This window comes from Phocoena phocoena, chromosome 12 (assembly GCF_963924675.1).
Source record: "Phocoena phocoena chromosome 12, mPhoPho1.1, whole genome shotgun sequence".
NCBI lineage: Eukaryota > Metazoa > Chordata > Mammalia > Artiodactyla > Phocoenidae > Phocoena > Phocoena phocoena.
Window position 1 is genome coordinate 1570181 of NC_089230.1, and position 13737 is coordinate 1583917.

Consider the following 13737-nt stretch of genomic DNA (forward strand, 5'->3'; position numbering starts at 1 on the left):
GAAATTGAAAAACATTTCCATTTACAATAATTTGAAAAAGAATAAAATGTTTAGAAATAAATTTAACAAAAGAAGTGCAAGACTTGTACACTGAAAACTACAGAACACTGTTAATTGAAGAAGGCCTAAACAAATGGAAAACATCCCACGTTTATAGTTCAGACATCTCAAACTTAAGGTAGCAATACTTCTCCAATCAATTGACAGATTCCTCTGCAATCTCCATCAAAATCCCAGCTGGCTTCTTTGCAGAAATTGACAAGCTGAACTTTAAATTCATGTGGAAATGCAAGGGAGACTGAATAGCCAAAACAGTCTTGAAAAAGAACAGAGTCGGATGACTCACATTTCCTGACTTTAAAACTTACCACAGGGCTTCCCTGGTGGCGCAGTGGTTGGGAGTCCGCCTGCCGATGCAGGGGACACGGGTTCGTGCCCCTGTCCAGGAAGATCCCACATGCTGCGGAGTGGCTGGGCCCGTGAGCCATGGCCGCTGAGCCTGCGCATCCGGAGCCTGTGCTCTGCAGCGGGAGAGGCCACAACAGTGAGAGGCCCGCATACCATTAAAAAAAAAAAAAAAAAAACTTACCACAAAGCTACAGTAACCAAAACGATATGGAATTGGCATAAGGATAGACATATACACCAGTGAAATAGAATTGAGAATCCAGAAATTGATTTTTCTGAATCAACTGATTTTCAACAAATGTCCCAAGACAATTTAATGGGGAAAGAATTGTCTTTGCAACCAATGGTTCTGGGAAAACTGAATACCCACACGTTTAAAAATGAAGTTGGACCCCTACCTCACATCATGTACAAAAATTAACTAAAAACAGATCAAAGACTTAAACGTAAGCACTAAAACTATTTTTAAAATCTTAGAAAAAAACACAGAAGTAATCTTTGATCTTGGATTAGGCAATGGTTTCTTAGATATGACACCAAAAGTACAGGCAACAAAAGAAAACTAGATAAATTGGACTTAATCAAAATTAAAAACGTTTTGCTGCAAAGTACATTATCAAGAAAGTGAAAGGATACCCCATAGGGTGAACAAAATCTTCGCAAATCGTATACCTGATAGTGGAATTGTATCTAGAATACATAAAGAATATTTACATCTCAATAATAAAAAGACGACCCAGTTTTAATAAATAGGCAAACGATCTGAACAGACATTTCTCTAAAGAAGACACACAAATAGCCAATAAGTGCATGGAAAGATACCAGCATCACTTGCCATCAGGGAAATGGAAATCAAAATCACAATGGGATACCACTTCCTACATACTGGAATGGCTGAGACCAAAAAGACGAATGCTGGTGACGGTGTGGAGCATTTGGAGCGTTCGTGCGGTGCTGGTGGGAACGTAACACGGTGCAGCCACTTTGGGAAGCAGCCTGGCTGTTCCTCATAAGATTAAACGCAGGTGAAGTTACCTAGGAGCCAGCAATTCCACTCTTAGGTAAACACCCAAGGGAAATGAAAACATACTTCTACACGAAAACCTGTACATGAGCAGCCATAGCAGTAGTAAAAAGGAGTGAAGTACTGATACTTGCTACAACGTGGATGAACCTTGAAAATATGCTCAGTAAAGGAAGCCGGTCCTAAAAGGCCACCTATTGTGTGATTCTATTTATATAAAACCTCCCAAACAGGCAGCTGAGTGTCGGGTGCAGCGGGGAAATGGAGGGTGACCGCTAAGGGGCACAGAGCTTCTCTGGGGGGTGGTAAAAATGTTATAAAATTGATTGTGGTGATAGTGGCACAACTTGGCGAATATGCAATGCTAAGGGACCCTTGGATTGTACGTGTTAAATAGGGGAATCAAATGGTATGTGAATTATATCTCAGTAAAGCTACTATTATTAAAAAAAAAAAAAAAGACAAGCTGAGGTTTCCAGGAAAAGTGGAGTCTTTTCAAAGTGCTAGTGAGTTCGTAATGGTAACATAGTCCTTACAATGGGGAGCTATCCAATAATTTACCTTAAAAACATTGCTTCTAACCTGAACAAGACCTTTCTCCGTGTTTGGTCCACTTTCGCCCCTTCACCCGCGCCCACCCGGCTCCTCCTTCCCTCGGGTCCCCTCCAAGGGTCACCGCGCGCCTTCCGGGCGCCCCGGGTCCCCAAGGGCGTGGGGCTCCGCCGACGGGGCGGGCCCGGGGGCGGCCGCTGTGACCCCGGGGCGTGTGCAGACACCGCCTCCTCTGCCACCGATAGGTCCCACCCCGCCTCGGCGACCCGCGGGCCGGGGGCGGGGACAGGCGGCGCGGAGGCCGCGCGCACCGCCCGGCGCCGCTCGGAGGCCGGGGAGGCTCCGGGCAGCCGCGCAGGTCGAACGCGGGATGTGGGCGCCGGGCGGCCCGCCGGGGCCCGCGGGCTGGGACCGCCGCAGGGTGGGCGCCAGGCTGCGCGCGGCCCTCGCGGGGCTGCACGAGCTGCAGGGGCTCCGCGCCAGGCAACAGGCGCGCGTGTGGGGCGCCCTGGCCGTGCAGCCCCCGCCCGGGCCCGCCGCCCCCCGCGGCCCCCGCGCACACGAGCTGCGGCTGGAGGCTGCGCTGGCGGCGCTGCAGGAGCAGCTGGTAAGGAGCGCGTGCGGGGGTCGCGGGGCCGCTCCGGGCGCGCGGGGCCGCGGGGACCCGGTCCACCCGGCAGGCAACAGGCGGACGGGCCGCCCGACCGATCGGGGGGCACCCTCGGCGATTTCGAAGGACGCAGCTCGGTCCCGAATGAGAGGGACGCGGAGGCCCGAGGCGCGAGGCTAGGCATCCGGGCCCTGAAAGCAGCCCGGCCGGGCCGCCCGCGCCGAGCCGCGCATCGGGGCTGCGCCCGGCTCTGCCTACTTCCCGGCGCAGACCGACTTTAGGATGTATTCCTGTTGGTTGGAGTTTTGCTGATAAGAACGCATTGAATCGGTTTCCCCTGCTGGGGGCTACTTGGGATCCTGGTGTCCTGCGCCCGGTGCCAGCCTCTGCCTGCTGCGTGGGTCTGGGGACAGCAGTGCCAGCGTGCCAAGTGTCCCCCGAATTGTCCCCAGTGATGTGCTCAGGTTGAGCCCTGGGGTCGTGTCACTGTAAAGAGATGTTGGGGAGAGCATGTATCCGATGAGGGCCTCTCCGACTTTAAAATGTAACCTGACCTATGAAAAGAGGTGTGTGCTCTGAACGCAGAGGCGGTGGAACCCCACTGGGCCTTCTGGGCCTGCTTTCCCACCGGCCTTCTCCCCCCTGGGCTCCTCCAAACGCGGGTCCCTTTTGTACCACTGAAGACACTCCTCAGGTGATTGCCTCGGTTATTTATCCAATGTATGGTTTCATCTCATGTATTGGAAAAAACAAGAGTTTTTGCAGGGTTGCAGTGTTTTTTAAAGGAAAAATTAGAAGGCTGTATAGAAAGATGTCTATTTGGTAGAGTTGACTGTAGTACTCTAAGGGGAATGTCTTTTAAATGAGAAATTAAATCTGCCCCGTTTAAAGGTTGCTGTCTTTACAAAGTAACCTGGATGAAGCTGCTGCTTTGCTATCAGCTTAGCGCAGTCGTGTCAATGATTTGTTAGCTGCTTCTGGATTAGAGAATCAGGAAGCTCAGCGTCTTAAGATGTGTCCCAGGACTCCTGCGATCTTCCCACATGGCAAGGGGGGGCCCTAACTGTGCAGCCTCTCCTCCTGTGATTCCGCGGCTGCTATGCAAAGGAAGGAGCTAGTTACCGAGTGGAACTTTCATAGGCTTCTCACCCCCCATCTTATCCAGTCACAGCTGCAGGTTTAGCTTACCTGTGTGTGTGTGGGTGTGTGTGTGCGTGCGTGCGTGCCCCCAGACACATCCTACCTTCAACTGGAGCTCGGAGAGGCACACAGAGCCTGCAAAGATGCATGACATGCGTGTGGCAGGAAGGAGCTTTGCGATGCCGCTGTGAATTGTTCTGTCCGGGGAGCTAGAACCCAGTTGATGATTAACTCGGCTTAAGTAATATACAAATCAGACTCGTGAGTACTCAGCCTCTAATTACGGGTAGCCTTTTGGGAGAGAAGATCAAACAGGTTTTTTTTTGTTTTATTTATTTATTTTTTAATGTGGGGACCAGAAGGAACATGCACCCTTTGTCTTGAAACTTTGTTCTTGGCACAGATTATGTGATCAAAAGAGAAGAATAATTGAATGTGTGTGACACCAGCCCAGCGATTAACACGTTCACATTTTTCTTACAGAGAAAAAATTAGGAGTGATTCTAGTTCTGTGATTCAGGGTACAATCAAAAGGCCTTCATCTCCAGCCCCAGGTTCACACTTCAGGAACTCCCGGCTAATCGGGGCCCCTCCTACCAACACCCTGGGGTTAACCGGGGCATGGGTCACCATTCAGGTGTGGAGACAGGAAGAACTTTTATCTGACCCAGTTAAAAGTTTTGTCCCACAGACATTCCCAAGTGAGAATGAGCTTGAGCATTTTAGGGGGGATTTAAACTGCAATTAGGAGAAGTCATCACGAACGAGCTACACCTTTTTAATTGCTGCGTCTATAGTCACAGCAGGAAGCGCGCAGTAGGTCCTTAGTATTCGTTGAATAAATAAATGAGCAAGTTTTACTGCTGTAACAAAGCGGAAGATGATTTCAGTATTTACTATCTCCACGTTCTATATTTCTAAGCTAATGTAACCCCCATGACCTCTGACCAATGCAGCCCTTACTGTTTGGCCGGTCCTGTGCTCACCTGTCTGTGCCTTCCAGGGAGATTGTCATTCCCCGAGAAGAGGCTGCCATGCCCATTTTTATAAGCGTTACGTTCCCAGCAACACTGACTTGGAAAGATTTGGATACCCCAGAGGAGCCTGGAAGCTCCATCTCCCACCAGGAGGCGCCAGCGGTCACCCCAGGTGGGATGTGAGGAAAGGCTCTGGGGACCTGCAGGGAAACTGGTGCTGGAGAATCTCCTGGTGGTTGTTTTGCTGGTCACGACTAGCCCTGACCCTGAGTGGCAACACCTCCTCCTCCCTGGCAGGTGCCGGCATTAAGCACTGCAGGAAATGAGGGTCTGACTCTGCTGCTGTAATCACGACGCCTGGTGTTTTCCTTGGACCGACCATGCTTGCTCCGTGACCTCTCAGGGGAACGAACTCACTCAGGGTCACAGAGGAGGGGGAGGCATCCACGGGGCTGGGCAAGGCTTCCTTCTGCGGCACTAGTGCTCGTTATGCCCCAGGCTAATCTGTGACCCTGGCCCTCTGAAGGACCTCTTTTCAAGCTAGGGAGTAACATTTACCCACCCCCAGGGCACTTGCAGTGCCGTGGAACTCATGCGGAAAATGTTTCCTGTGCCTGTTCTCAGCTTTCAAGGAAAGAACAGAGGTGTTTTAGATGCCATCTCTGTATCCTGAACTTTGGGACGGTTTTCATTTTTGTCCTCTCAATCTGCCGTAAAGGTTGAGAAGGCTGGAAAGCCGAATTGTAGATGGTGAGCAAAAGGGCAAAGCAGGTGGAAATCGCATCAGTCCTTTATGGCATGTAAAGTCCGCATCTCGAAGAAAAGGCTAAGCCAGATATTTGTTTTGAATGGCATTCCCTGGGTAGAAGTTCTCAAACTTTTGTGGTCATCAAAAATTGGTCCCAGGGAAGCTTGTCAAAATGCAGATTCCCAGGAGTGCCCTGGAGTCTGAGTTAACGGGTGTGGCAGGGAGCCCTGGGGTCTGCACGGATGCCCCGGGGCTCCCAGCTCCTGGGAACCGGGCTGTGCTCTCCCTTACACCGGACCCCCTGCCCCTCGCCCAGGTTCAGGGGATTCAGACGGGATGTGCTGCCCTGCCCCTGAGCCTGGAGGCCTGCGGTGAGTAGGGAGGGCTGGTGGCCACACAGACTGGCTCGCTGCTCTGGAGGGAACCCACGTGACGTCTCTGTAACACATTTTCCCTGCAGAAATACATGGAAGTCGATGCTGTGTGCCTGGCTCCGCAGTGGGTTATGCTCAGTCCTGGTGCCATAAGGAAGCTTTGACTTAGCACAGAGTTAGAGAACGAGGAGTTAATGAAAAGCAGAGACATAAAAACCCCCAGCGAGGGGCGGGGGAAGGGTTACGGAGGACAGTGCCAATCCTGGGTGACAAAGCCCTGTCGCCATGCAGCGGGGTCCTGGGGACGCAGCAATCGTCGGAGGGCACCCGGGGGCCTGCGTGGCTGTGCCCCTCAACCCTAATCAGGAGCCGCCAGCTGCAGGCGGGGCTGGGCAAACATTAATCACAGAGCAATTATTCCAGCACAAACACGCCAGGGTCAGTTTTTCGGGGGGAGGGGGATTGGAGAGGGAGGAGAGAAGCCAACTATGAAATCCAGAGAGGTCCCCCTTCAGAAGAAAGAGGACATCGTGATTTGGAAGAGAAGGGGTCAAAATCCATGTTTTTAAACGTCGAAGTGTGGTCAAACAGAGGAACTGAACTCGGCCAGTACCGTGGTCTCATTTTACGACATTAGAAGAAAAGTCATTTGCAGTAAAAATTCCCTTCGTTTGTCTAAGTGTTTTTCACTTGGGTAGCGATGGGCCGGGAGCCCACCTTTGCTGCCCCCGCCGCTCCGGCTGTCAGGTAGTGCCGTCCACCTGGGGAGCGTTTCCCTTTGTGAAAACGTGCCAGGACGTTGAGGCTATTCTGGGTGGTCCTGGGTGTGTCCGTTTTGATTGAATTCTGGGTTTTTGCAGTGTTATGTTTATAGATACTATTACCTGAGGCTGGGAGACTCTCTTGCTACAAGTCTTGGAGGTTGCTCTGAGACCCTTGCACTGGGTCCAGAGGAAAGTGGATTTGGGTGCGGCGGTCTGCCACTCACCAGGTGCTGGGCCCTCGGCCCCTACCCCTGGTGGTATGGGAACAGTCTGCGCCAGCGTAGTTCTCCCATAAGAATCAAATTACCGCTACCTGCTTCCCCCTTGGACTGACTTCTCGGATTATTGAAGCTACTGAAGTAATTCCTCATTTGCCATATAAGAATTTGAAACACAATTGATCATTTTCTCAAACAGGGTGACCGGCATAATCGCCTTCATTAATTATTTGCCTTAAACTTAATTGCTAATCAAAACAAGAAATTTAGGTAGTGGACCTTGAGAACAAGGTGAAGTTTTATCACTGAAGGCGGAAAGTCAGCATTTATGAAACAGCGTTGTTTTGCAGACATATGATTCACGTGCGTGTGTGTGTGTGTGTGTGTGTGTGTGTGAATGTATACTGTGAGCGTTGACCACATGCATGTGCTATGTGTATATTACATGATATACACACACGGATATGTGTGGTTGACACTCACAGTAACCCGTTTTACAGCCAGGGAAGCTGAGGCCTGGAGAAGCTAGAGCCTCGGAGGACAGAGTTGAGATGTGGACCCTAAGACCAGACAGACCCTGCCTCCTGGGGCAGGTGCTCAGGCTGCGCTGATCCCAGGCGCTGGGCTCTCTCCTCCTGCAGTGTCCCTCCCTCTTCCCTGAAAGCCCTACAGAACCATAACCGGTCAAAATGCCACCTGTGATGTGGGAGCTAAGGCGCTGCAGAGGCAGGGCCTTTTTCTGTCCTGGGGACTTTCCTGTCCCCCTGAAGAGCCGAAGCTCAGCCCTCCCCAGGTGCCGTGGAGGGGCTGCGGTGAAGGAACGTGGTGATACAGGCACCAAACGCAAGGTCCACGAGGCGCGAGCCTGGGAAAGTAGATTCTTACGTGGAAAAAGACATTGAAAATATCGGTGGCTCCTGCCAGAGGGGGTGTCCTTGGCTGTTTTTGGTCCTCATTCCACTCTCATAAGCTGTATTACTCCGTATTCTTATAAAGAAATGTCTAATTGAAAATTGCTGGCAAAGAAAAGTCTGCACTTGGGAAGACATGCTGGAGGCGGGAGGGGTCCTAGAGACGGTGTTCGGCCTGAGGAAGGGGGAGCTGTCAGGTGGGAGCTGGCCTGTGGGTTTGCAGAGTTAAGTTGTATGTGTGATGTAGCTTCACGTGGAGCCTCCAGTTTCCATTTCTGTACCCAGAGCAGTTTTATGTCTCCCTGTTTTCCTTCTGAGAACCGTTTAAGACTTCAGGACGTCGGCCTGAAAACCCACTTGGACCAGCTGGACCAGCAGATCAGCGAGCTACAGCTGGACGTGCGCAGAACCTCCAGCGAGGCCCCGGACAGCGACAGCAGGCCCAGCTCAGGTATGGCGCCCACTCGGGCCCTGGACCATCTGTCCCCCACCCCAGGGCGCGGCACTGCCCGGCAGGGCTGACATGGTGAACCCGCCTCTGTGCTCAGGCCACCGGAGGGTCAGGAGCTGTATGCGAGCCTGAAAGAGCACGTTACTGGAGAATACTGAAGATGAAATACTTTTAATACTTTTAGTTAAACGCGCTTGGGAAAACGGGGAGAGAGAGGGAGAGAGTGGGTGCGTACATACTCGTTGTTTAATTGGAAAAATACTGCTTTTGATGGAAAAACCCCATGAGCTTCTCACCTGTCTCTGGCTGAGACAGATTCTGTTGATGTTGAACCAGCATGGAGATTGTAAATAATAACTTCTATGTGACAGCAAAAGTATTTTTTGAAGTCTACAGTCTAAAATCAGTACAGTTTCCTCTCCTGCGGCCCTGTCCACCCTCCTTTCAAGGTCACGTAGCGATGGTTAGGGTCGTTCTGACCTTCATAGTCCTGGACACATGGGCTTTCTCTCCAGATTCTAGGCTCAGACAGCAGCTCAGATGGCAAACCCAGGAGACCAGCGTCTTCCCAAGTACAGTGTTCTCTGCCGTGTCTTTCTCTTTTTTTCAGTTTGCAAAATCCTGTCACAGTCTGGGTTGTCAATCATGTAGCAGGGCCGGGCCGGGGGACCTCCCCAGACGCTGCCCCTTCTCTGGTGGCTGCCTCAGATGAGCTTGGCGGGCACGAGGAGGGGCGGGGGAGGATGCCAGGCTCCCTCTTCCGGGGCTGGAAGCCGGAGGTCACACGGGGGGACGTGAGCCACGCGCCCAGGAGAGGGATGAGCAGGTGTTGGGCAACAGGAGACACTGGTGGGGAGGCGTCCTCGGCGTTCTGGCCCCGGGCCCCTCCCCGGCCCGGGCCCGCTTCCCTGAGACCCCCAGCCCCTCAGCGCGGGCCCCCCAGACCACACCGACAGCCTCTGTGCCCCTGTGCAGGCTTCTACGAGCTGAGCGACGGCGGGTCCTGCTCCCTGTCCACCTCCTGCACGTCTGTGTGCAGTGACTGCGTGTCCTCCTCTCTGGGCGCCGTGCTGCCTGCCACCCCGAAGGCCAGGCCCAGCGCGGGGCACTGCCGGCCCCGCTCAGCAGATGAGACCACGGTGTGTGGGGTCCCCCTGACTGCGTGGGAGCCCCAGGCCAGTGAGGGGGGCGCCGGCCAGCTGCTGCAAGGCGAGTCCCGGCCCCGCCCGGTGTCCACAGGTAAGGGGAGGCGGGAGCGGGGGCGGCGCCAAGCCCCATACAAGGAGGGGCGGTCCCCGAGCCCCATACAAGGAGGGGGATAGTCCCCGAGCCCTATACACGGAGGGGTGCGGTCCCCAAGCCCCATACAAGGAGGGGGGCGGTTCCCAAGCCCCATACAAGGGGGGGCGGTCCCCGAGCCCCATACACCCCATACAAGGAGGGGCGGTCCCCGAGCCCCATACAAGGAGGGGGGGCGGTCCCCGAGCCCCATACAAGGAGGGCGGGGTGGTCCCCGAGCCCCATACAAGGCTCCATACAAGGAGGGAGGCGGTCCCCGAGCCCTATACACGGAGGGGTGCGGTCCCCGAGCCCCATACAAGGAGTGGGGCGGTCCCCGAGCCCCATACAAGGAAGGGGGTGGTTCCCGAGTCCCATATTTTCTGTGGGCTTTTTTGGGTTTTGGATGGAGGTAGGCATCAAACGCCCACCTGTGTTCCTCGTAGCAGGGCTGTTGCAATAAAAGGCTTCTCGTCTTATTTAAAATGAACATCCGTTCACACCCTTCCACGGCCCTCGTGGCCACTGCCGGGGACTAGGGTGGGAGCAGCGCTGCAAGTGGGCGTTGAGAGAGTTACTTCACATGCGGTTCCCCGCACTGGCCAGGGAAGAGCCTTTCTTTTTCTTCAGAGTGTCCCAAAAGGAAAAGATGCATCTTATTCCTGATGCTAGACCTGGGCCGTTAGGATCCATGGGTTTTCTTTCTTGCACATCTGTGAATGCCTCAGGGAAGGTCTGTTCCGAGACCTTGTCCCGATGGCCGTGTGGTCGCCGGTGCCCCATCTCCCTGGGCATCCTACGCACCTTCAGTGAACAAGGGCAGGAACTGAACGCTAGGGTCTAGGACTCGCCTTCTAGGCTGTGGCTGGAAGGAACGTGATGGGAGCTGGGTGATGGGATGTGTACAGCAGACACCAGCGTGTCCAGGCGTGGAACGTGCAAGGCCGGGGCCTCGTCCTGCCCGGGGGGAGGGCCTCGTGCCCCAGGGTTGTGCTTGCTTCTTCCCTTATTTATGTTTTGTTCTTTTTCTCCTTCCCAGGTGACCTTGAAAGAGTCCTGCCGGCTGAAGTGGGGCTCCAGAAAGCCAGGGCACACCCCAAGGCCACTTCCTTCCTCTGCCGCGGCATGGACCCCAAGTACCAGTGTGACCTGGTATCCAAGGGGGGCAGGGAGGTGTACCCGTACCCCAGCCCCCTGCACGCCGTGGCTTTGCAGAGCCCCCTCTTTACTCTGACCAAGGAGACAGCACCGAGCGATGGCCACTCGCCCCCCAGTCAGCCCCTCCCTGGCGCCACAGGTCCGAGCTCCATTCGGACTGGCCTGGTCCTCGACGCTGGCCCAGCCAGCGCCTACATAGAGAGGCTGCTGCGACTGCAGGGCCGAGGGCCCCCTGCGAGGGGCAGTGTGGTTGAGCGTGGACCCCCAGGACGGGAGGCGTCCCTATCCCCGCAGGGGCTCGGGGTCCGGGGGGCGGACAGTGAAGGTGGCCTGGAGAAGCCGGTGTGCGCCCGGGGGAGAGCGGAGGTGGGAGGGGAGGCCCAGAGCGGGGCCGCCCGTGACGGGGACAGCCTCGAGCAGCCGGGGCCTGTGCCCCTTGTACGCACCCTGCACCCCAGCAGCCATCCAGAGGAGGGCCCCAGACCCTCACGCAGCTGCGTGCACCGGGAGCCCCGTCCAGGCTCCCCATGGCTGGGCTGTGGCCAGGCCCCTGCTCCCTGCTTGCGGGGTCAGCAGCCAGCTCTCCACGGCTGGACGGGCAGAGGCAGGTCGCCGGGCGGGGGGGCGGGTGGGGAGGGCCCCCCTCGGGCCCCTGGACACTGTGTCCGCCCGCACTTTGCTGCCATAGGAGCTCTCCCTGTGCGGCCCCCCAGGGCCAAGCCTGTGAAGATCAAGAGGGGGGCCAGCGACAAGGCGCTGAGGCTCTGGGGGCCGCAGCTTCAGTGGGGCGCCCTCGGGGGCCCCCGGCCGCCCCCTGAGTCGGGAGGTGGTCTCAGGAGGCCCACCCTGGCCAGGGCGGCGCCCGGCCGGTCCTGCTCTGAGTCCAGCCTCTACCCCGTGTCTGTCTTCGTCCCCCTGCTGGTGGCCCGACCAGAGGGTCACCAGGTGTCAGCTCAGGCCTTGTTCCCCTTGGAAGCAACCCCGCTGGTGGCAACGGGGGGGGAGGCCCGGAGGAAGCAGCGCAGGTGGCAGTCCTCCGTAGAGATCTCAGCCCGAGCCCGCCCGGACCCCAGCCTGGGGCCCCATAGGCAGGCGGCCCGGAGAGGGGGTGGCCCGCGGCCCGTGTGCGCCAGACCCAGGCCCAGGCTGCCCCGCCAGGATGCCCGAGCCAGGAGCGGGTCGGACGGCTCGGAGCGCTCGGCCGAGTGCGCGTCCCTCTTCCGCTCCACCGTCGCGGAGAGCAGCGGGGACGAGGCCAGCGACCACACGGCCAACCGCTTCGGGGACGGGGAGTCCAGTGGCAGCACCTCGGAGGGCAGCGGCCAGGGCGGGGGAAGCTCCAGCCAGCGGGCCCCGGCCAGCTCCAGGCCCCCTCTGCCGCCGGTGCCCAGGCTGTGCCGCGTCAAGGCCTCCAAGGCCCTGAAGAAGAGGATCCGCAGGTTCCAGCCGGCCGCTCTGAAGGTCATGACCATGGTGTGAGGTCGCTGGGTGACAGCAGGGCCTGTCCGGGCCCGGGAGCCACAGACACAAAGGGACCTTTCGTGGCTGAGGACGGGTCCAGCCTCGCACGGTGTTAGACGTGCAGGTCTGTGTCATCTGGACACTTTGCTTTCTCCCCGAAGCTGCCCTTCAAAAGGAGTCCCCTCAGAGGAGATGATGGGCCCGTCCCTGGTGCATCGCCCCACAGGTTAGGCGGTGACTCTGGGCACGTCACCCCACCTTGGCCCCAGTGGAGACCTTCACCCAGAACTCTGGGACTGCAGATTCGTCGGGGCGCTGGCCTCCCAGCTGCCTGTGCCGTGAGCCCCGTGCTTGCTTCCCTCCATCCTGTTCCACTTGGGCTGGGCGCTCGGTGTACCCCAGCCTGTTGAACAGTTTCCCCCCAAAAGCGTTCCCTTTAAGAAATGGTTGCAGGACTGTGCTGTGGAAACTGGGTTGGACTATGAATCCAGGTCAAACCCTCAACATGAATAAACAGCCGATTATGCCTTTGTCTTTGCAAGTCAGTCTTTCCCTTTTAGCCTCCCTGCCCTCAGGAATGTAGTAGGGGCTCAGCAAACCCTAATCCTTCCCCATCATGTGGACACTCTTTCACCCGAGGTGGGAAAATGCATTTCACATGGGTACACTCCACACTCTTCCCAACACTCCTGAATTGAGCATAAAAATGCTTTGGAAAAGAAACCCTTTTATGGTGTTTATTTTTCAAAGGGAATTTCCCTCAACTTTTCAGGAAGGTAGGATTTTCAGGGAAGCTGCCTGCGGAGAGCAGCATGTACAGTTCATGAAGTTTTATCCTGAATTATTCAAAGCTGCTTCTGAGGGCCTGGAGGTAGAAAGAAGGCACGGGGGAGGCGGAGAACGTCTTCCCCAGTGACCGCCACAGCCCCGGCCTGGGGCTAAATGCACGGTTGGTAGGAACTTTTGAAGGAAAATGGAAAGAAAACAAGCTAAAATGGTAGTAGATCTTCTAGTAGACATTAGATATTCATGTAACGAACAGCTAGTTTCAGGACGCACTTCAGAGACTCACATTTTAAAAAGATTAACATTTTAGAACAAAGAAGTCCACCTGTTTGACCTGGGCAGAGGTTCCCAAAAGTGAAGGAGAGTGGCTGCTTTCTGTCACTCTCTTTCTTTCTGTCTCAAAAGTGCAACCATTTCAGAGGGCCCAGAGCAGACTTTGAGTCTATCTGGATAGAATTCCCACGTGGGCTTCACAGAATCCGCTTACTAACAGAGGTGAAAGGGTCTTCCTGAGCTTTCTATAAAACTGCTCTGATATTTGGAGGAAAACGTCAAACCCACCCATGGTGGAGGTTTTTGATAAAAGATAGTACACAGGGTATTTTCTTTAATGGTCTAAATCTCAACCGTGTGGCACAAGAGGCGATGGGAACCCAGTATTTGCCAGGGCCGCTGAGCAGGTGAGGGTCCTGGGAGAGGATCCAGAGCCAGGGTTCTGGCCCCGCCTCGGTCCCAGCAGTGTCCACAGTCTGTGTCCCTTGCCGGCCACGCCAGAGAAATGGCCGTGAAGCTCCCTTTACAGAGTGTGTCCTGCTCTGTTTGACATTATCTCTTGCGTCTGTTGGAGTTTTTCTCAATTCGGGAGCTTTGAATGCCG

General features: G+C 55.4%; 1 protein-coding gene across 1 annotated transcript; it reads left to right on the forward strand.

Moving 5' to 3' along the window:
* Window positions 1-2354: 2354 nt before the first annotated feature.
* On the forward strand, window positions 2355-12092 carry DACT2 (dishevelled binding antagonist of beta catenin 2). The gene is made up of 4 exons (XM_065889196.1): window positions 2355-2591; window positions 8045-8177; window positions 9153-9416; window positions 10495-12092. Exons 1-4 carry the CDS (start codon window positions 2355-2357, stop codon window positions 12090-12092), a joined length of 2232 nt encoding a protein of 743 aa, XP_065745268.1.
* The last annotated feature ends 1645 nt before the right edge of the window (window positions 12093-13737 follow it).